The 23,334-nt window shown below is 43.2% G+C and overlaps 1 protein-coding gene across 2 annotated transcripts in view; it reads right to left on the bottom strand.

Moving 5' to 3' along the window:
• The window catches only part of lsamp (limbic system associated membrane protein), a 929,375-nt gene that overhangs the window by 112,231 nt on the left and 793,810 nt on the right, over positions 1-23,334 (bottom strand). For both annotated transcript variants that reach the window (XM_078559816.1, XM_078559815.1), the window contains exons 5-6: positions 15,532-15,652; positions 13,530-13,681 (exon numbers count right to left, since the gene is read on the bottom strand). In XM_078559816.1, the coding sequence (XP_078415942.1) occupies positions 13,530-13,681; positions 15,532-15,652 (273 nt within the window). The remainder of the gene's footprint in view (positions 1-13,529; positions 13,682-15,531; positions 15,653-23,334) is intronic.

The following is a 23,334-nucleotide window of genomic DNA, read 5'->3' on the forward strand; positions in this document are numbered from 1 at the left end:
CCGCCAGTAATGCCAGGGAGCCTATCATGGTCAGGCACCCTCAAGCATGTTCCCAAATTATGGAAGTGTTCATCAGTTCACAAAGCCATGTCTGGCTCGATGAAAAAAGGGTAACTCGTGCTTAAAGTGGAACCACTTTGCAAAGGTATGCTGGTTAAAGAAGAGGATGACTTCATCGGTTCGACACATGGAGAAGTCTCTTCCTGAGAGTGAGGAACACTGTGAGCAGAATTTTCGGGTCAGTAGGCAGCCGCGATCGGCGAGCCCGGGAGCGGCCGGGGAATAGACAGCTGGCCGCGATCAGCCCCTGACCACGATTTCACGCTAGCTGGCCAATTAACAGCCACCGCGAATGACACGCTGAAAGGCTCAGCACTGCCGGGTGGGGGCGGGAGGAGGGCAAGAGCTGAAGTCAGCACTGGCATGGGGGACCGTGGAAGGAAAGTTCCCTGAAGGCAGAGAGCTGCCTAAGGGAGCTGATGAATTTAAAATCAATAAAAACAGAATGTAAAATCAGGAAAAATGTCCAAGCATCAGAATGAGACACCCCAACATATGGATGATAGTTCTTTCAAAACACTTTAAACTTTTTTTTAATTAATCACGGAAACCTCATCCCTCCGTTTGATGAGGTTTCCTCAAAAATGCAAAGGCTGCCGGGCCATTCGCCCCCCACCAACTGTAACGTTGGACAGCCAGTGAAAAATCGCCATCAATTGCTACTTTAATGGCCTTAATAGGCCTCTTAATTGTTGTCGGCAGATGCGCTGCTGACCCTCATGCGCGGCTGCCGACTCTCGTGTACGCCCGCCAGTGAAATATCGCGTGAGTGCACGATGAGATCGGGACACTCATCCGACGTCATCGCGCACTATTTCATGCTCGAGTGTGTCCGGCGTTCACCTGTACGCCAAGCAGAAAATTCTACCCTATGTGTACACCATCAAGAATGGGAAAGCACCAGGTCATTTTAAGGAATGCTCAGTCGAGATTGTGGACATCTCAGTGTTGTTTCTCATCAATGTTGGCGTGTGTGTATATCTACAATGTGCAACAAACTCCACCATTGCTATTATTCTCAAATTTTTCCTCAGCCCTGCAACAGGCACTCTTTATGCTTATGACAACTTGATTATTCCAGTTTTAGGAATGGTTACAGTTCCAGTACACTACAAAAACATCACCCCAGATAGGTTAATGTTCTAAGTGGCAAATAAAGGCAGAAGCCTTATAGAAGTATATCTTTTGGATAGGCTTGAATTCAACTTGAAGACCATTTGTATGAATGATTATACTGACCATACCCAACAGTATCCTTCTTTATTTACTGGGTTTGAGGAGATTAGGGGTGCTGTCATGCCCCTCACGTCGACACGTCAATTCGACTAGTTTCACATAATTTGAGACAGTTGCTAATTGCAATCATGCTGCAATTTCAGAAGCTGAAATGACTTGCAGCAGATGGTATCGTTGAGCAAATCAACTCATCTCTGTGGATATCGAACCTAGTCATTGCGCAATGCAAAAATGGCAAGCTTAGACTATGCAATGACCTTCAGGTGGTCAACAAAGCTATCATTCCAGGCAAGTATTCACTTTCTACAATCCAAGAACTATCAGCATCATTTCATGACTCCACAGTCTTCATGAAGCTCAATATGTGGCGGAACCATCTCCAGATACCACTAGCAGAGCAAAGCTGATACCTTACAGTTTTATTACTTATGAAGGTATGTTTCAGCACCACAGAATGTCCTATGGAATACGTTCAGTACCTGATGCATTCCAGAAGATCATTTCATTAATCTTGTCAGATGTTGAGGAGACAATCAACCAACTTGACAATTTGTTGTCCATGGAAGGGACAAAGCAGAACGCAATCAGTGGTTATCAACAATGCTCACTCAACTTGCACAACACAATTTGATGCTCAACAAGGACAAGTGCACATTCACGGCACTCAAGGTTGACTTTCAAGGGTATAGAGAGCAGTTAGAGTAAAGCATCCAGATAACATCAAAAGCCATTCACACGCTTCCCCCCGACCCAGTCTAACATGAAAGATTTGCCATTGCTTCTCGGTACTACCAACTTTTATCATAAATTCGTTCCAAAGTGTAGAGATCAAGGAGACTCTTTGAAAGCTCCTGTGCAAGGATGCACAATGAGAATGGACAGTTGCACAATAAGCTGTGTTTGATATATTAAAGGTGAAGATAGCATCTCCACCAGTCATCACGCATTTCAACCCACACATGGAAACATATGTCACCACAGATGCATCTGGAAATGTGATTGGAGCTGTACTCTCACAATACATTGAAGGAAGCATACACAAATACTTTACTGGAGAGTGGAAGCACCAGCCTGTATCTACGCTTATGAATATTGGCACATATATCTCTAATGGTAGAAAGTTTACTCATTGCACCGATCATCAAGCGCTGACTATATTGCCAGCCACATCAGGATCTGGTCATCGACCTCTACACATCTACAAATGGTCAGATCATCTTTATCAGTACAACTTTGAGGTCAAGTATCTCGTAGGTTCACACAGTTGAGTAGTTGACATGTTTAGCCGTACTACTATCACAGACAACGTTAGTAATAGCAAAGCCACTTGCAATGCCGAAGACTACATAATCGTGGTGATCTCGCATTTGACTGCGAACCTTGTTACATGAATGGAGTTGATGTAATCAGAGATAGTGTACTGCAGAAAGTAAACTAGTACCTAAGTGGCCTATGAAATAGAGGGAGAACCAGTCTCATATTACAGAGTATGCAACAAACTCTTATTATTTTGTGATAGCTGTACTGCACGTGGAACTGGAGTGGTTATCCCAAAAATGTTAAAGTAACATATATTCCATCTTGCCCACGAAGGACATCCGGGTGTTATTAAGATGAAACAATGACCCTGTGAAACAGTCTGCTGGCTGGCAATAGAGTACCATCATCAGAAACCTTCATATCTCAAAGACTATTTCTGTACTTAGAGAGGACAGATAAGCTGAGCTCTAAGAAATGACTCAATGTACAGGTGTTTCTTGTTTAGGATGGTTTAATTTAAAATAAGGCCTTTTAGTTTTATTAGGGGGAAAAGATGTAGGCCAAGATTTTCACCATGATGAAGAGCCATGGCATGTTCCATTTTCTTGGGGGCCATGGTGGAGTTGAGCTGGAGTTTGCACATGTGTGGATTATGGAGGCAGCTAGCCATTCAAATCACCAGCTGCCTCCACTGAAGTGGGATTTTGGTAAGCCAGGAGAAGGAAAACTGGAGTGTGCCGCTTAAATTGGGTGAGAACCTGTCTGAACTTGCTGGATTAATTTGGATAGCCAGGGTACCCCTTTGGAGAGGCATGATACCCCTTTGGATTGGTCCTGGGACATCTTTGGAGGAGGGTAATGTCAATGTATCAACAATTACATTGTCAAGTTTCAATAACAAAAATCTTGTTGACTGACAATTACATTGTGAAGCAATTACATTGTTAAGACAGGTGATGAGCATTGACTCAACCATAAATGGGTACAGCTGTAACAATCCAGGGGGGAAAGAAAGTGTGAATCTGTCACTCTGTTCAGCTGCTGAAGAATAAACCTGCTTGAGGCAAAAGACCAGCTTTAGACTCATTTTTCCCTTATATACAATTATTGGAGTTAATGGGTAATGTGCCCTTTGGGAGATGTAAGGCACCCTTTGGGATTGTTAAAAGTAAACATTATTGTGCGCAAAAAGATTCATAAACTCATTGGAACTGCCAAGCTGTCAAGGAACTGTCAGGACTTTAATGAACTGTTAAGCTATCAAAGAACTGTCAAAAAACAATCAAAGAACTGTCAAGGAACTGTTAAGCTGTTGAGAAACTGTCAAGCTGTCAAAGAATTGCCAAGGAACTGTCAAACTGTCAATAAACTGCCAAAGGACACTGGGTGAGTTGGCATGGAGGGGTAAGGGCAAAGGTTGGTGGTTGGGGAGGCATGATGTGGCACTAAGTTGGCATAGAGGTTATAAAGGGCAATGAGGATGTGGGGCATAGGAGGTATCGGGGACTATTGGAGCTGGGTAGAGAGGAATGGGTTGACATGGGGGTGAGGGATCATGGAGGGTGGGGATGGAGGGGCACGGGTTGGAACAGGGGATATGGGGGCTATGGAAGGGTGGAGGTGGGTGATGGTCTTGAGGTGGCATGGATGGGGCACAGGAAATGGGTGAGGTGTGAGGGCAGGGGGCCTGTTTTTTTTCTTTTTAAAATTTAATTCAACATAGTGCTGGAGTATAGAGTCAGGCCTTCTGCCCAGCCTGCCTCCATACCTGGCAGCCTTTGCACTCATTCCAGGTTGGATTGGAAATCGGGCCCACCACCCCGCTCAGTACAAAAATCTAGCCTGCAGGCAGCCGTTTTTAAAAGTCAGGTTTGCAGAGCCAGGAATTCTCCCATTACTGCCCACCCAACCCAGGAGTGAAAATCTGGGCCCTTGTGTTCAACTGTTTAGTGTTTGTGTGTGTCTGGTATCTGTTCCCTGTATGTAATTAGGTAAGCTTGGATGTGGTTACTGAGAAAATAAAACTAAACTGAAGCAAGCAGCGGAAGCATGAAAGCAGACATTTTAAAGCATTGAATAAAACTTCTATTCAGGCATATAACCTGGATTGTATCATCTCTGCATATCTCTGAAGCACAAAACACACCATAAATTTTGTATTTATCTTGCTGACTGCACCAGATGAACACAGAACAATAATAGTCTACCACATGGGTTGGAGCTTGCACTGACCTTTTTCAATATCCATACAGCAGCTAATATTTATTCAGCTGATATTAACCCATTAACCAGATGGATGGAATGATGGAATGCATGCAACTTAAAGAGCCAACACTTCATCAATGACTCAATACCTGAGGTCCCTGGTTTCAAACTCCCTCAGACAGTGGACAACGCTCAAATAAATCCACACGGGCATGGATGATGCAGCCAGCTGTTTCATAAACGGAAAATGAGGGAAAACCAGAATTATGATAATGGTCATGCATCCTAGGTGATGGAACACATCACATCAACCTTCCCAGTAAGAGCTTTGTGAGAGGCACCTCATTTTGTCACTCAGCATCTCAGGAGGCCAATGAACAAGTCAAACTCAGCATTCATTAGAAGCTCACCCCATCATCAAAAACAGTGGTACCTTGTAACTGTTCAATTACCTTTGTGTACTTAAGCCTAAATGGCTGGGGGTCACAGTTTGTGGTAAACACTGATTGCCATTTAAATAAAGCTGCAGGTCAAACAGGAACTATAAATAATTCAGTAAAAGGTCATTACACAGAAGAAACATGCATGTAATGTAGTAATAGTGCTACTATCTTAAACGGGCCAACGTGCATAGCAGGCAAATTACATTCGCACAAATGTGTCCGCTATAAGTGGTGGAGACTGTGATGGAAATAGAAAAAGGTGTGTTTTTTGACTGAGATAAACAATTGCTTGATTAAGCTTGGGTATGATAAGCAGTGGGGAATGTACTAGATTTAATTGAAGCAACCAAGCCTGGGGGAACATGTGGAACACATTAAGCTTCAGTGTTATTTAACCCTAATTCTTAGGTCTAATGCAAACTGAAAGGGAAAAAAAAACTGCTCCCCCCCATCCCACCAGCACTGTCAGTTTTCACAACCAAACAAACATGACTGTTCACCATGCTGGGAGAAAATACTGTGATTCTGGAATCGTTTGACAGGAAAAAAACCTCTCATTATTTCTGGTTCCCTTTTCTTTTCTGCTGATGCTGCTTTAATTGCTGCTTTGAACTTAATGTAATCCATCCAATTAAAAGCACTTACATCCCCATACAGCCAGAACTGGGAACCTAACTGACAGAAATGTATGAAATGCTCTTGCTTCGCAACAGGATATATGATGGGAAAAAATATCTGTAATTCTACAAAAAAACATTTGTGCAAAATAGTTTAATTAGGAGCATATTATGGAGAGTGAGTCATCATTTACATATCTTTAGATGACAACAGTCAGTCAAAGAGATTTTGAACTCGGTGTCAGAGATATTATTATAAAATGATGTTGCTTAGGTAACCATGCATATCTGAAACCTACACAACTGAACATCACATTGAAATGAAAAAATACTGCAGTAGAATATGAACACTGCAAGTTGTACTGACTGTCTCTTTAAACACTTAACCACTTGATTTGCAGCTTTTGAGTCTTTGGGTTATTTTATTTGCTTTCCAGATTTCTCCTCTTGTCTCCTGCTGGATGATGATTCCCAGGCTACCTTGTTCAAATGATCAACCTTGATGTTTGGCTCTCAGACTTTCGGAAAGGTAGAGGGAGATAGAAGGCTACTTTACTCCCAATCCAAACCTGTCCTGAAAATGGGAAGAGAGCCTGATTTTTTTTTAGCTCAGGAGCACTAAAAGCCAAATGTAGTGCCCCAATTGCTGCATCAAATCAGTCACAATACCAAGTGGTTTTGAGGTCTTCTGGCATTTATCCAATAGGCAGTTTAAAGTTGTTACAAATTGAGATTCTTGCCTTAGATATTCCTTTGTGGGTATAGTAGTTCTAGTCACTCCCTTAAAAAGAGCTTCCAATTAAGACAGCACATAAATATTCAATCCCTAACTACATGACAGCATAACCCAGGGAGGAAACCCTTATAATTTGAATGTTCGTATGGCAAGTTCTTTGACCAGCCTAAAATAGTCCTATGTATATCAGAGATCTGCAATTTCTATATTAAAATGGACCTATAGCCTGAAACAGTCAGGACTTTGGCTACCCAGCAGTAGACACCAGCGGACCAATCATCAGGGTTAACACGGCAATAAGGTGGCTGACATCATTTTGAAGGCCTTACCACCCCATTAACTCTGATCAGTGCAGGTTGGTATCAAACTCTAGAATCTGAAATTGATTAACTGTCTTTTCACATTAAGTGACAAAGATCTTCATAATCTGTCAGACCTTCATTTGCCAGCCACGAATTTTTGAACTGACTAATCATTTCTTCATAAATACTGTCTGGATTCTTTCTCAGTTCCTTCAGATTTTGCCAGTACACTTCAGGCGTTAAATCATAAGTCTTGAGAATAGCAAGCTCTGCAATATTATAATTTATCCTACTAGCAGGATTGACATGAAAAAACAGGCAGGAGCTCTTTTTCATTAGTGATGTTGCAAATTGACAAGTTCATTCAGCTGTGACCCATTTGTGGTGACCAGCTAACAATTCAAATGCCTGCATAAAACTATCAATCTTTCCTGCTTTAAACTTTGGAACAAGATTTGATTAAATAAAATGGTGGGCCCTGACTTCCGTGACTTCATTTATCAGACTTGTGGCTGAGGCATGCTTCTCTGCCAGTTCCAGGGAGGTGCTCTTTTGCCTTCTCATTGGCCTCAGTATTTACGTAATTCCTTCTCTTCTTCTGTACCTTGCTCTTCTTCTTGTCTAGGTTGCTCAAACTCTAATTGAAGCTCTCTTTCCTTTCTCTTGGGTCAATCTCAATTCTTCCCCTTTTAGGGTGGTTGAAATTTTAAGGTCTTTTTGGTTTCATTCACTTTTAAATGTTAATAATTTTTAATAATCACGACAGTCACAGTATCGATGCCATCAATTGTTCGAAAAGGAGGAGATATTTTCTTGGTACAATGGTGCTATTAATGCCTCCAAGCAGTCCGAATTTTACATTTAGGCAAGTGCCCAGTCTGCCCAATAACTGAATATAGGGATGTAACAATATTATACTCTCTTGATTTGAACTGCAAATTTCTGTCAATCAGAGTTGGATTGCCACTCCGCTCCCACACCTTCAAATGCTGTCTCGCTCGACCTTCTGACTCAAGCCAAGTGAGAGCCCATGCAGGGTAGCACATTTCTGGGGCCTTTGACAAGGGCTTCAGAGTTGGATGCATGGAGGTCACATCCCTTTTTATTAATGGCACTGGCTGCTGTAACTCAGATGGGTTTAAAGGTCCAGTCACTTTCAAGCAAGAGATAAGGTAGGTTTGTAAGATAAGTGGTTAGAACTTGTGGGGGAAGGGTGGGGTGGGTGGGAGGGGGGGCACGGTGGAGTGGGGTTGGGGGTTGGGTTCAGGTAGTCCAGGGTGCTGGCGGAGGGGGATGGAGTAAGGTCGGGAAGTTGGGGGGTTCCAACACTTGGTGGGGGGGTGGGTGGGTGGGGGGTGGGTGGGAGGGTTGTCTGAGAGTAGGGGGGTTGTCAGATAGTCAGAGGGTGGGTTGGACAGTTGGGGGCTGTGGCAATTGTGGGGGTTGCAACAATCTGGAGAGTGTTACAGTTGATGGGGGGGTGCAAGAATCGTGGGGGTTGGACAGTCGGGGGGGGGGGTTGGACAGTCGGAGGTGGGGGGGTTGGACAGTTGGGCAGGTGACAGTAAGAGATGGGAGGCGCACAGTCAGAAGGGGGAGCCGCCAGGGGTGGTAGAGGGTTGGGCAGCCAGCGGGTGGAGGGGGAAGGTGCGTGGGTGTCTAGTCAGGTCATACCTCGAGGGGTGTCGACAAGGTATACCCGGGTGGGTATTCAGGCAGTGGGTGTGTCCCCTGGGGATTTGGGTGAGTCCTGGGGGGGTGGGGGGGTGGCGGAGTACCATGGGGGGGGTACTTAGGGGTGGGGTGTATCCCCCTGGGGTTTGGGGGACTCCCATGGGGGGAGTGGGAGTCCTTCTAACTTTTTCTGGGTAACTATTGATGTAACACAATTGAAACCACCCAAAGTTTGTGATTTAAAATTACATTTTCGGATGGTTTCCAGTGCAGGATAACTGCCCATCGGAAGTTTGTACTTCCCAGGCAATTGCCGTGCAACCTTTACCTGGGAACTTCTGGCGGCGGGGGATTCTGCAATGCATCTTTAGGGTACCACCAGTTATGCTGCCCTGGAGCTCTGAAGTTAAGGCCTAATGTGCTCCTAAAAAACAGCGTACTCCACGAAAATGTGATAAATCAAAACCACTTTTACATAAGAAACCATGTAATAAAGGTAGGTTTATGTTCCTGATCTTTTTACCATAAAAACCAATGACTGCCTTGAACCTAACTGGCTCAAATATCCTCTTACTAACTCTTAATAACTGACAGTACTAATTTTTTCAACTTACCTCTGGCTAGTTGCTTCCCAGCTGCAGCTTGCCACCTCTTCCACTTGGCTTTCCTTCCTGACTCTTCCGCTAGTGCTCTCTCACAGCTTGCCGCCTCTCCCAACTCGCAGCCTGCCTTGCCGACCTTCCCACTCACTGCCTTTCCTGACTCGACACCTCTCCCATTTGCTGCTTCTCTCCCCGATCCATTCGCTCACCAACTCACCCCACAAACCTCTTTGATCCTCCCGCTTTGTTGTCTCTGCCGCTCACCAATCCTCCTGCGCATCACTTCCCTCCTGCTTGCTGCTTCCCTCCCTGACCTCCCTTCTCACTCACCATCTCTCCCACTCCCCAACTTTCCCACTCCCTTTCACACGCTGCTTCCCTCTCCTGAACCCTCTCTGTGAGCGAGGGCTTGGGAAAGAGTCAGCGAGAGGAAGGGAGGGAGCAAACTAGGAAGCAAGAGGAGCGGCGAATGGGAGGAAGGGAAGGAGGGTCAGGGAAGCAGGGAGTGGGAGGGCCAGTGTAGCTGCGAACAGGTGGGTCAGGGAGGCAACAAGTTGCAGCAAGTGGGAGGCTCGGGGATGGAGGCACCAAATCGGAGGGTCTGGGAGGAAAGCGATGAGCAGGAGAGGCAGTGAGCAGAAAGGCTGGCAAGCAGGGGAGTTGGAGAGGCAATGATTCGGGAGAGGTGGCAAGCAGGGGGGTCGGGATTGGTAAAGGCGGCGAGTCGGGAGGGTCGGGGCCAGAGGAGGTGGTGAGTCGGGAAGGTTGAGGTCGGAAGAGGCAGTAGTCGGGATTGAAGCAGCAAAGTGACAGTTAGACTGAGCATGCTCAGTAACTGCTCTAAAATGAAAATGGCGGCAGCGCTCCTGGCGAACGTGCCTAATTTACCAACCATGCTAAAATGCAAATGTGTTATTAGAATAAAGGGAGACACCTGTACAAGAAAAATAATGAACACCTGAGGCTTCTCCACATTACTGGGTCATATTATTTGACTTAAATAAAGTATTCCTAACTACCTTATAGGCATTCTCCTTTGAGACTGGCTGATGCTTACCCCTGTAATTTCTGTTTAAACATCTGGCTAATTCTCCACTTTTCTGGATCAGTCTGTCTCTTTGCTACTATTTCTTTCTGCTCACAGTCATAAAGGAAGGCTCGGATGATCACCTCTGCCAAGCAGCTAGGATGAGTCATCTTAACACAATGGGCGTGAGGTGTTAATTGATTGCTGAGACAGGCCAGTGAATAGTTTACTTAGAGTCAATTGGGAAACAGCATCCAACTCATTAGCACTTTAACCACCTCTCCTATTGTGTAAACCTGTGTGCATACACTTTGCTTTTCAAAAGAAACAACAACTCTTCTCCCCTCCCAGTTCTTTTCTGTGAAAGATTATCAAAAAATCCCTTAATGTGATGAGTTATTCCTTATTTTTAGTGTAATTTGTGGTTTCTGTCTCCTTCAGCTTTAACTTAAACTATTGTTACTGGGGTTTTTGTTTTGGCCGGGGTGGGGTGGGGGGTTGGTTTATCTTGATCATTAACCCCTGATATTGGGGTTTTAGTTGCAGAAGTACATTGTTTGATCTACTGTCCACACAGTAGCTATCAGTCATTTATCAGAACTGGTTTACAGGCAGACCTACACTTAAATGGTTTACAAAGGCTGTTGTTTTGTTGTGTTATTCGTAAAGGTGAGGAACTAATTGTTATGTGAATAAATATACCCAGGGTGCCAAATTCACTGCTGTAATGTAGCCTTGTGCCAAGTAACTATGTATCAGTCCACCAGCCACATGGAGAATAGCAAGAAGTACACTGAATGAAAAATGTGATTATTTCTAAGTTATGGAAACTAGAAGACATAACATGGTGGCAGCCGTTGTCTGTAATTTAATGCTGAATTAGATTGAAAAATCAACTTGAATTAGTACCAAAAGAAGAGAAAAACTGAGTAAATCATGCAAAAACGAAATGGCTGTCACAGCAATAAACACACAGTTCCAACCCGTGATGAATTGGGCAGCTGATGATGTCATGGAGGCACTTGAGAAGTTTAAACAAAAGTGCAGGCTGACATTCAGTAGCTTTCTAAAAGGCACTAGTCAGCTTTGAAAGGTGTAGATCAGAGTACGCCGAAGCTCATGTTCTGAAGATCTGAAACTGTTGTGGGTAAATGCTTTCCAACTGGGTGTCTATCTGTCATGAATGTTACTTACCATATATCAAGCTAAACCCAGGTCTTGCTCCATGTAGGCACAGGCTGCTTCATTATTTGGGGACTTATGAATGGAGCTGTGCAATCATCAACAAACAGACCCACTTCTGATCTTATATTGGAAGAAAGGTTATTGATGAAGCAGCTGAAGATGGTTGGCCCTTGTAGACTGAATAACTCTTGCAGTAACATCCTGGGGCTAAGATGATTGGCGTCCAACAGCCAGAACCATCATCCTTTTGGGCGTGTATGATGCCAGACACTGGAGAGTTCTTCCCAGAACCTCACTAATTTAATAGGGATCCTTGGTGCTGATCTCAATTAAATCTTGCCTGATGTCAATGGCCATCATCTCACCTCACCACAGAACTTCTTTTGTTCATGTCTCGACTAAGTCTGGAATTTTCCAACCCTGCCCAGTTGATTCCTCCGGTGGATGCAGCAAGCCATTCAAACAATCATTCACTTCGGCAGGACCAGAAGATCCTGCCGACAGGAGGAGCCAGAAAATTCCGGCCAAAGTCTGTAATGAGGTCCTGAGTGCAATGTTTCTGTCGGAAGCAAAACTCTCTTTTCATTCATAATCACCATTCAGCATTTTTCCATGAGGAAACTGTCTAATCCAGTTGCACCATTATTAAACTCTCAGGTGCCTCATCATTCATCCTTTATTTGTCATGACACCTATGCCACTGTTAACTTGTTTAACCACTTCCTTTTGTTGCAAGCAAAACTTTCACTGTCCTCCCATGTTGTACATTCCAGTACAAGCTCCAACTTTATTGTCTCAAGTCTGAAGGGGGCAAGCTTTGAAAATCAGTTAAAAAAAATATACAAAGCTATTTTCTAGTTAGATTGAGGTACAGTAGCAAATTTCTTAGTAATTAAAAAAAGGCACTTATTCAAAACCTACCAAAACTTACCTACCAGTGTCCTTGTCCCAATTTTTGGAGCCTCCCGAAAGGCCTGTCAACAAGCGCAGTTAGCAGAGATTCTCAATGGTCATTATTTCATTCTGCGGGTGTGGCAAACTTTGTGAGTGTGGCCCAGCTTCCAGTGCAATGTTTTTAAAATTAGCACAAAAGATTACAGAAAACCATGTTGCACCAAATGCAAATCTGTGTTTAAAATTCTGCAATTGCTGATGACAGCTTAATTGCATTGAGAAAACCAACGCAATCGAGCAGAAACTCCAGTTGCTGTTCTTAGAAGGTAAGCTTCTTTCACACCAACCTTTCCAGAGAAAACTCAAAATAATCAGCCAACCAAACTTGAGGAGCTTTGCCAATTCTAAACAGCTGCAGAAACAAGGAACAAAACTAAACTAAAATAGCCATTTGCAAACACATGGGTGTAGAGATTCACCTTGTGCGGTAACACAACATAGGCAGTATTGCATTGGCCACCTGTTATATTCTCCTCTAGACATGTGGTATTTAAAGTGTTACAGGGGAGTATATAAGAGATGGCCAATACAATACCACCCGTATTGTACTACAAGGCAGATTTGAACCCCATTGTTATGAGGAGGCATGCTACTGGGCTGATCGTTGTTTAAGAACTATTTCTCAAATTAGAGATGGGAATTCGCTCATTGTCAGCATTTATTTGACCTTCTTTGTAACTGAAGGGACACTTCAGAATTCCAAACTTTAATTTAACTACCAGTGCCTTTGCAGGGCAACAATGATACAGGCTCAGAGTTTGCCAATGAAGGAGTGTTTGGGAAAAGCATTAAAGTATATGGCAGTCTAACCAAATATTTGTTAAGAAATTCTTTCACAAACTCAATGCTTTTATTCCCATTGTTTTTTCCATCTCCCATTTATCCTGCTTCTCCAAAGACAAATCAAATAACTTTCACTTAATGACAGATACTGTCTCCGTCAAGCAGGAGACACAGAGCATATTGGATCATTGCCTTCCCCATGACCACAGCCAGGATTGCTTTTTTGATTGATCAACAAAAAGGTGGGCTTGCTGCAAGAGAAAGAAAGCACATCAAAAGATTTTCCTCCTTGTCAGGTGGAGTAATCTACCGTCAATTCCAACAGGAAGTAAAGACTAAAGGAGACAAAGCATTGTTTCAAAAGGCACTTGAACAAGACTAGCCAGTTATAATTTCCATAAAAGGAAATAAAAAAATTTCAGTGACTGTTCAGGTGAGGCCTTACTGTATAGAAATATGCTTGCATTGGTGATCCCAAGCTTGTTGCCTGCCACGCACGTGTAGTTGCCATAGTGATCCTCCGTGGCATTAGTGACAATGAGTCTAGACCGACTGTCCAAGTTCTGGATCTGGATGCCTTGTGAGCTGTTATATAGCCTGACAAGAGTGGAAAGATTAAACAGTCACAAGTTACTCATCCAAGACTATTGTGAAAGTGTTAGCTCTTCTTGGCATCTTAGGCACTTTGTACTTTGCAGTCCCATTTCTAGTTGCCTGCAATATTCAGACTGTTACCATGTTTTCACATCTAAATTATGTGTGGAAAAATTACAAAATATATGTTTGCCTGTGATTGTATATTCCATATAAGTGGGTGAGTGCAGAGTGTCCATCTTGCAGCAATCCTTTTTCAAAATATTTCCTTATTACATTCAAACAGCTCAGATCATTTTGTAAAATTAATTACTTAATGAAGCACAGTGACTCTTGCTACATGGGCAAATGCTCTCATGTTGTAATGTTCATTATGTTAAGGCAAACAGACAATTTAAATGCAAAGACTGGTAGAGGCAGAAAACATATGGAAGGTAGATGTTACAATTCACAGCAAGGATTGATAAATGACAGTTCTAGTGCCAGGATGATACATAGGGAAATGATGGAAACATAAACAAACACAACAGTCTATAGAGTCAGGGAAATGAATACCTCAAGGTTCAGTAACTAAATGCTTATCAATGAAATTGAAGACTTGGATGTCCTTAGTGGAGAGTGTGTTGATGATATAAGCATCAAAGAAACCTGGTTCAACAATAGCATAGGGTGGGTAAACATAATGAAAAACAGATTACTTTTATGGAGATAAAAAACACAAACTGGGGAACCGGTTCATTTTTTTAATGTGAAAGAGACATTGGTTATAATGGATATAGATCTATCTTGTCCATATGTGGACATGGTGTAAATCCTGTGAATAGAGATGAAAGGTACAACAAAATTAACTTAAGGCATTTACTAGTTTACAGGTCAGGAGGAGAGACTGGGGCATGAATTTTACAGTCAAATAAGGCAGTCACATACAAGACCAATTGCACTTGCTATAAATAATTTAATTATACCAGAGATAGACTGGGAAAATCCTAGAGGGTAGAATAGGAGTGAAAACTTGATGTTGGACAAAATATGGAGTGTTACATGGAAATAATTGGTTAAACAAGCATGAGAGTCAGGGTACTATTGTTTTGACTTAATGTCAGCTCAAGGAAATGGTGGAGTAAGTCAAGGAATATATTGGTAGCATAGAAAGTCTGCCATTTGTCTCTTGCATCTTGGAAGTTATTTTTACTATAAGGTTGGTGAAGGTTGTTGACAAAACAACTCACTCTTGCTGTCTACTCTTAGAATAAATTGCTGACTCAGGATAGTTTTCTCCCCTTTGAAGGGGAGGTGATGGCATAGTGGTATTGTCACTAGACTGGTAATCCAGAGACCCAGGGTAATATCCTGGGGACCTGAGTTCAAATCTCATCATGGCAGGTGGTGGAATTTGAATTCAAATAAAAATCTGGAACTAAAAGTCTAATGATGACCACAAAACCATTGCTGATTGTTGTAAAAACCCATCTGGTTCACTAATGTCCTTTAGGGAAGGAAATCTACTGTCCTTACCTGGTTTGGCCTACATGTGACCCCAGACCCACAGCAATGTGGTTGACTCTTAAATGCCTTCTGAACAATTACGGATGGGCAATAAATGCTGGCCCAACCAGTGACACCCACATCCCATGAACAAATTTAAAAAACACAAACCTTTACCCATTTAAGTTTGTCAGTGTTTCTTCAGTTCGTGTTCTTGGTAACCTTCTGTCTGCCATAATGTTCAACACTAGTATATTGCATACATGGGGTTATCTTCAATTCCATGTATCTTAATTTTAGCCACTCATCTCCTGTGTGGAACTTTTCCTGGTTGATCATTAAATGTTATATTTTGTTGCAACACTCACCGCTTATCTTCCTTATACCACTCGAAATCTGCTGGTGGGACAGCCGAAACCTCACAGTGCAGCATCCCAGTACGGCCCACTGCAACATCTGCACTCTGAGCATACTTAATAGTGGGAGCATCTGCAAAGCAATACAAATTCACATATGGAGACCAGCACTGAAAAAGTGATTACCACATTGTGATGCAACATTTGCCTTACTTTGCTAAACAATACAGTAGTTTTAGCCAATAATAGTGTGCCGAAAGTTAATGCATTCAGGAGTTTTTAATGCATGCATTTTAATCCAGAATATTGGCCAGTTTAATTAAAATGTTTTACCACCTCCACTAAGCAACATTCGTGCCACACAAGTGCCAAGCAATGACCATCTTCAACAAGCAAGCTGCTTCCTGAATGCATTAAAGAGACAGTGCCCCTTTTGTAAACCTGAATGGGCTGAACTTGAAAACTGTTAAAAATTAAACCTAGCCAAAAAAAGAGAATCTAACCATCACCCCTTGACATTCAATGGCATTACCATCTCTGAATCCCCTGGGAGTTACCACTGACCAGAAACTGAACTGGACGAGCCATATAAATACTGTGGCTACAAGAACAGGTCAGAGGCTACAGCTTCTGCAGCAAGTAACTCACTTCCTGACTCCCCAAAGCCTGTCCACCTTCTAAAAGGCGCAGGTCAGGAGTGTGATGGAATACGCTCCACTTTCTTGGATGACTGCAGCTCCAATAACACTCAAGAAGCTTGACACCATCCAGGGCAAAGCAGCCTACTTGATTGTCACTCCATCCACAAACATTTACTCCCTCTACTGTCTGCAAGGAGTAGATGGTGGAACTTTGCAGCCGTTAAGTTGGGTGATTCTGGTAAAGCTGACTTTGGCAGTTGAGTAGTTGGCTTGGAGACACTTGGTTCTGCAAGTTAGCTGAAGGAGTTGTCCTGTTTCCTTTTTGACTGTGGCTTTGCTAACTTGCCTCCAGCCAGAGAGAGAGAGATAGACATTTACCTGCAAGCTACAGGGGTGTCTAGTTGATGTTCTTCTGCTGTGACCGTCACAGCACACACTATACACTAGAACTAGAACACCAAGATCAGGTTTGCAGCTGGTTTTTCAACCCCTTTTCTTCTGTATTCCTGATAGGGAAAAACAAATGTATCTTTCACCCAGAATCTGCCTTCCTCCAGCTCAGGCATTTCCACATCCTGAGATAAAATGCAACAAGAGATGGTTTCTGCTGAGGTGTGGTAATCAGTCTCCATTGTCTCCATAACCACAGAAGATTAGAATTCAGTCTTTTACATCACACCTCTTTCTTTTAAGTGTCTCTGTCTGAAGTAGGCCTTCACACATTTTTAGGTGCAACATTCCATGTTAGTATTCTGGACTAGTCGGTCAAGTGTAATCCACACATGAATTTTCCAGAAAGTGGTTACTTTACATTCTCAGCCAGCTTCTGCTTGTAGATCATTTTAAAACACGTGTCTTCCTTTAAAAAGTTCAATTTGACCGCTGTCATGACACTTGCCCCACACAGTGAATGAAATAAGATTCATTCTTATTTCATTACAAAGGGAGAAAAAAATTATAAAGCAACAAACACTCACACACACAAATTCATTCTCCTCGCCTTGGTCGATATTTTCTTTTTAGTTCTAACCGGGTCTCTTTAAGTTCTGGACAGGGCATCTGCAATCACATTTGATTTCCTAGGGCAGAATTTTTCATCCTGCGGGCGGGTATACGCCCAACACTAAAGTAGTGTGCAATGACATCGGGTGGGCATCCTGATGTCATTGTGCACTTGGGCGATATTTCGGGTGTGCGTGAGAGTTGGCAGTGCACCCGCCGACAATTAAGAGGCCTATTAAGGCCCTTAAGCAAGAAACTGAATGCTGTTTGTCGCTGCCGTCCAACCGTATGGTTGGTAGGAGGGCGAATAGGCCAGGCGGCCTTTGCAAATTTTAGGAAACCTCATCCGTGGGTGTGATGAGGTTTCCAGCAGTAAATAAAAATAGGGCAGAATTTTCTGCTTGTCGGGCGGGTGGGCCCGACCCAATCTCCAGCGGGCAGGGAGCCAATCCCCACCAGAGAAGCGAGCCCTGCTGCCATTTTATGCGGGCAGGCCAATTAAGGCCCACCTAGCGTGACGCCCGGCAGGAAGCGCTATGTGCTTCCTGTGCGGGTTGGGGGGATTCCCCAAAAGCGAGAGTGCGCTCTTTCGCGCATGTGCACGAAAGAGCGCACATCTCCCTGAGGCAAAGTGCAGCCTCAGGGAGATCGCTGACACTTTTAAAAATATTTAAAATATTTTTTTAAATCCTTAACATGTCCCCCTCATGTGACAATATCAGATGAGATGGGACATGTTCATAATTTACATAATAAGTTTATTAAACTTTTTTAAACCCTACATGAAAACTCATCCCACTGCTGGATGAGGTTTCATGTTTTCTCTATTTGCCGCCGGGGCTCCTGGCCTGCCCGCCAACCTTAAGGTTGGATGGGCAGGTCCTTTAATGGTATAATTGATCCTGTCAATGGCCTCCATTGGCCATTGACAGGTCGACGGGCCTGCAGCTGATTTTGCTGTGCCCCTGCCTTCCTGAAAATTTAAAAGGGGCGGGATGACATCAGGGGTTCCGCCCGACATCATCCCACGTCATTTTACGTGTCGGCGAGCGGACCCTGCCCATAATTTTACCCTGCAAAATTCTGCCCATTAAAAATTAAATTTTTTTAATATCATTTTTAACATGTTCTTCTTCATGTGACTGAGTCACATGTGGGAACATGTTTATATTATTTGTAAAATATTTATTTTTTATTTTGAAATTCTTCAGCTCCCTGACACAGCTCTGTGCCTTCAGGGAGCTTTTAGTGAGCACACCTCGGTGCATGTACATACTTCAGTGCTTGTGCTCCTCCCGCCCCAACCCCTGGTTGACCATTAATTGGCCTGCCAGCATAAAATTGCGGTCGGAACCCGATCGTGAGCGGTGGTTTGTTTCGCGGCTGTTCCCGGGCCCGCCCACCTGCCTGATGATGGGAAAATCCTGCCCCTGGTAATGTGGTTGATTTTTAGGTGGTACAGTTGGAGAAACAAGCTTCAATAGAACAACTTGGCATTCCGCATCCTAAACTTTTCCTCAAAGGTTAATGGTTTGTGGTCAGCCTAGACTGGTCTGTCAGTATCCATTTCGGACATATATCTCAAAGTGTTTGAGGGCCAGTAACAAACTGAGGGTTTCCTTCTCCACTGTGGAGTACCATTTCTGGTGCTTGTTTAGTTTTTTCAAGAAATACCTGAATGGCCTCTCTATCCCTGATTCGGCTTCCTGGAGGAGGACAACCCCTACCCCGATGTCACTCGCATCGATGGCTACTTTAAATGCTTGGTTAAAGTTCAGAGCTGCAGCAGAGGCTTGCCTAATAAAATGGCTTTCAGCTTTTCAAAAGCTGCCTGGAATTTCTCAGTCCACATTACCTTTGCTTTTTCTGTAGTAGGTCTGTCAGCAGAGCGGCTACTGTGCTGAAGGGACGAACTTGCGGTAGAATCCACACATACCCAAAAACCTCACAATTTCCCGCTTCGTTCTGGGAATGGGGAATTGTGCCACTGCTTGTACCTTTGCAGCCCTGGGCAGTATTTGTCTTTGACCTACTACGTGTCCTAGATAGGCCACCTGAGCCTTAGTGAATTCGCTCTTTGGAAGATTGACTACTAGGTCAGCTGACTGTACTTTCTGGAAGAGGGCTTCTAGTTGCTCTAAACAAGTTTCCCAAGTGTTCCTGTACACTCGGAGGTCGTCTGGGTACATTCTGCAATTGGATAAGCCCGCCACTACCTGGTTCATCAGCCTTTGAAAGTTGGCTGGGGCATTTTGGAGTCTAAATGGCATGACTGGACACTGGTATAACCCATTTAGAGTTATAAAGGTGGAGATTTCTTTCATGCAGGCAGACAAGGGAACCTGCCAGTATCCCTCGAGTAAATCTATCTTCATATTGTAGGCTGCTTTACCTACACTATCTATGCAGCCTTCCAGCCAGGGTATCAGGTAGGAGTCGAATCTGGTCACTGCATTAACTTTTCGGTAGTCAATGCAGAACTTTGTGGAGCCATCTGGCTTGGGCACGAGTGCAACTGTGGAGCTCCAGCTACTGCTGCTAAGCCCTATTAGTTGGTGCTCCAGCATATAGTTAATCTCCTCCCAAACCTGGACCAGCTTTTCATGGCCTAGCCAGTAGGGATGTTGCCTTATGGGAGGGTCCTCTCCTACATCCACATCATGTAGAGCTAGTGTGGTGCAGCCTGGCTTGTCCCTGCATAAGCCTTTAAATGCAGTGAGCAGCCTTGTCAAGCCTGCTCGCTGTTCTGCACTTTGGCAGCTGAATAAGGAGTCTAAGTTCACTAGTGTCTCTGGGTTGGTTAGCTGGGTAGTAGGGGATTCCAATGTGGGCCTCATCCATGTCTCCCTCCAATTCAACCCCACTGCTACCCTCATCCTCTAGGTCAGTAGCAATGGGACAGACCATTACCTGCTTGCCATGTTGATATGACACCGCCTTTGCTTTTTCCCCCGATCTGGGGTTTCAATTAGATAGTTTACCTCCCTGAGCTTCTTTGCTACTCTGTACGGGCCATTGAACCAGGCTTTTAAGGGTCCGCCTGGTATTGATAGGAGCACACAGTCTCCTGGCTGAAAGGTTTGGACCATGGCATGTTTATCTGCCATGGTACTCCGCTGTCATGACACCACCTACAAGATGCATGGCAGGAACTTACCAAGGCTCCTTAGACAGCACCTTCCAAACCCACAAACACTACCATCTAGAAGGATAAGAACAGCAGACACATGGGAACACCACGACCTAGAAGTTCCCCTCCAAGCCACTCAACACCCTGACTTGGAAATATATAGTATTCATTTACTGTCACTGGGTCAAAATCCTGGAACTCTCTCCCTAACTGCACTGTGGGTGTACCTACACCATATGGACTGCAGCAGTTCAAGGAGGCAGCTCATCACCACCTTCTCAAGGGCAATTAGGGATGGGCCATAAATGGCCTAGCCAGTGATGCTTACATCCCATAAAAATGAATTTAAAAACATGTTGGCAGAATGAAAAAAGCCATATGAATGTTCAAAGCCTTCATCCATTCCTACCACCAGTAGTAATTTCTCAGTTTAAGAGGGAGATCTTTCTCTTATGTTCCTGGTGGAAGACCATGATCACTAACAATATAGACTTGCAAATTGGAAATTCCCAGGGCATGATTTTCTGAACATTTGGATGAAAAATCACAGGCTGGAGGTGGAATGGTGATGTACATTCTCGCCAGCAGATGTACAAGTGGGGAGTGTTGAATTGGATAATCTACCCTGCAATCTTCAATGGATATTACAGGGCACTTGAAAAGAAATTGTTTTACAATTTTCTAGAATAACTTTCATTGCACTGGTTGGGGATAGAATTTGCAATCTTCCTGACCTCCATCAGTATCACTCCATATTGTGCATTAACCCACTGAACTAGATGGGGACCCAGTATGCCTTTCAGAATACCACTCAGCTAATAGAATCAGGCAGCGGAATTCCAAAGGTGTTCTCCCAATCTTCTGGCATTTTTTGCCAAGAGATTGGTAGAATTATCAGGCACAAGGAGTGGATAGCTGAAAAGGACTACTTATGCCACTTCTCTGAGAAAACCACTGATCTTCAACCAAAGCAACAGTGGGAGATTGGGAGAAGCCCTGTGGAATTTCCAGCTCATAATGTATGCAATGGTGCAACATGTTGGAGTAGAATGTGATTGCATTTTCTCACAAAGTAAGTCACAATCTCATCTATCCTGCCAGGATATGTACTGAGCAGAAGACAGGTATTCCTATATAAGGAGAGAGTGAAGATCAGAAAATTGTGCAATAATACCCTCCTCCCAATGGCAAGTTACTGAGATGCAACAGCAGAGTCAGAGAGGTAGGTTGTTTAATTCAGGTATGCTATGTTATGTTTTTAAGATTTACACAGCTGTTTATTCCTCATACTCAGTGCCCAAAAAAACCCTTAGTAAGCCCTTCTACCCCAGCAACTAGATTTCCTTCATGAAGTTACTGTCTGGTTAAGTAGTGAGCCCAGAGATTGAGGAGGAACTCATCACTGTATTTGGCTTATTTATCCCTCTCTCAACTTCCTAAATCATTTATATAGAGCCCTGCACAAAATGTCCCAAGGTGCTTCACAACCAATTTTGAAGAATAATCAATGAACATTCATAGCTAATTTGAATGCAAGCTGATGCTTAACATGATCTAATGACAACATAGTCACTGCAAAAGCAACATAGAAGACTATAGGACATATGCATTCCTCCTTGAAGATAAAATAATTCAGCCATTTTTGTTCACTTTTATCATTAATACTTGATATGGGATAGCATCCCTGAATATAACTTTACAATCAGGTTTTTTTGTTTAATTCACAATACAATTTCTTCTAATGGCCTCAAAAGAACCGAGGAATGTGGGATAGGGTGGGGAAAGTGAAGGAAGCTGTTTTTATGGGCACACCCACTGGCAAATCACCAACAGGTGGAAGTCATTGTCCCAGCCTTTCCCCAGGCTGGGCAGACCAAGAGAAAAGAGGCAAAGGATACATAAGCTGTTAAATTTTAAATAAAGTGACTCGGGGCCTATAGCTGAGAACCTAAAATGCAAGAGGTCAGTATTTGCATTTAGATGGTGTCTAGAAAGAAAGGTTCAATTAAATATGCTCATAAATCAGCATATGCTTTACTATTTCCCACCTCTTGTTTCTCAGGAGAGGAACAAGATTGGTACTCACTTTAACTGTTGATCTATTTGTTCACTTCACTTATCCTGTCCCATTTAAAATGTCTTCCCCATACTATTGTCCTTCCGTATCTGATTAACTGTACAATGTATACATTAGTCAGCTGGCTAAATGAGCTACTCAGCAGTTGATGAAGCATCTCACACTCAAAATAACAACTTTCATTTATGAAAGAAAGAACTTGCATTTATATAGAGCCCTGCACAAAATGTGCCAAGGTGCTTCACAACCAATTTTCGAAGAATAATCACTAAACATTCATAGCTAATTTGAATACAAGCTGATGCTTAACATGATCTAACCAGATTTAGGGATAGATAACCACCAGTCATCTGATAGATGCACACAAGTATTGCCCCTTATGTTGTAAGTTATATCTAATTCTATGCCATAAAATATAATTTCAAGTTCAGTTTGAGAGTGAGAAACTTGAGTCCCACACTAGTGTTCTGGAGTTAAACAAAGGTAGCTACATAGGTATGAGGGCTGATTTGGCCCTCGTGGACTGGGCAGGAAGACTACAAGGTAGGACAGTTGATGAATAGCGGCAGATATTTAAGGAGATATTCAATTCCTCCCAAGTAAAATATATCCCAATGAGGAAGAAAGATGGCAAGAGGGGGAAAAGGCATCCATGGCTAAGCAAGGAAGTTAAAGATAAATTAAAGGCAAAAACTAAGGCATACCAAATTGCAAAGGTCAGTGGCAGGCTGGGAGATTGGGAAACTTTTAAAGATCAACAAAGGGTTACTAAAAAAATAATCAAAAGAGCAAAGGTAAATTATGAAAGAAAACTAGCGCAACATGTAAAAACTACAAGTATATAAAAGGGAAGAGAGTAGCTAAAGTGAATGTTGGTCCCTTGGAGGACGAGACTGGGGAGTTAATACTGGGGAACACAGAAATGGCAGAGACGGTTAATCAATATTTTGCCTCAGTTTTCACAC

Source organism: Cetorhinus maximus, chromosome 16, assembly GCF_964194155.1.
Source record: "Cetorhinus maximus chromosome 16, sCetMax3.hap1.1, whole genome shotgun sequence".
NCBI classification, from domain to species: Eukaryota; Metazoa; Chordata; class Chondrichthyes; order Lamniformes; family Cetorhinidae; genus Cetorhinus; species Cetorhinus maximus.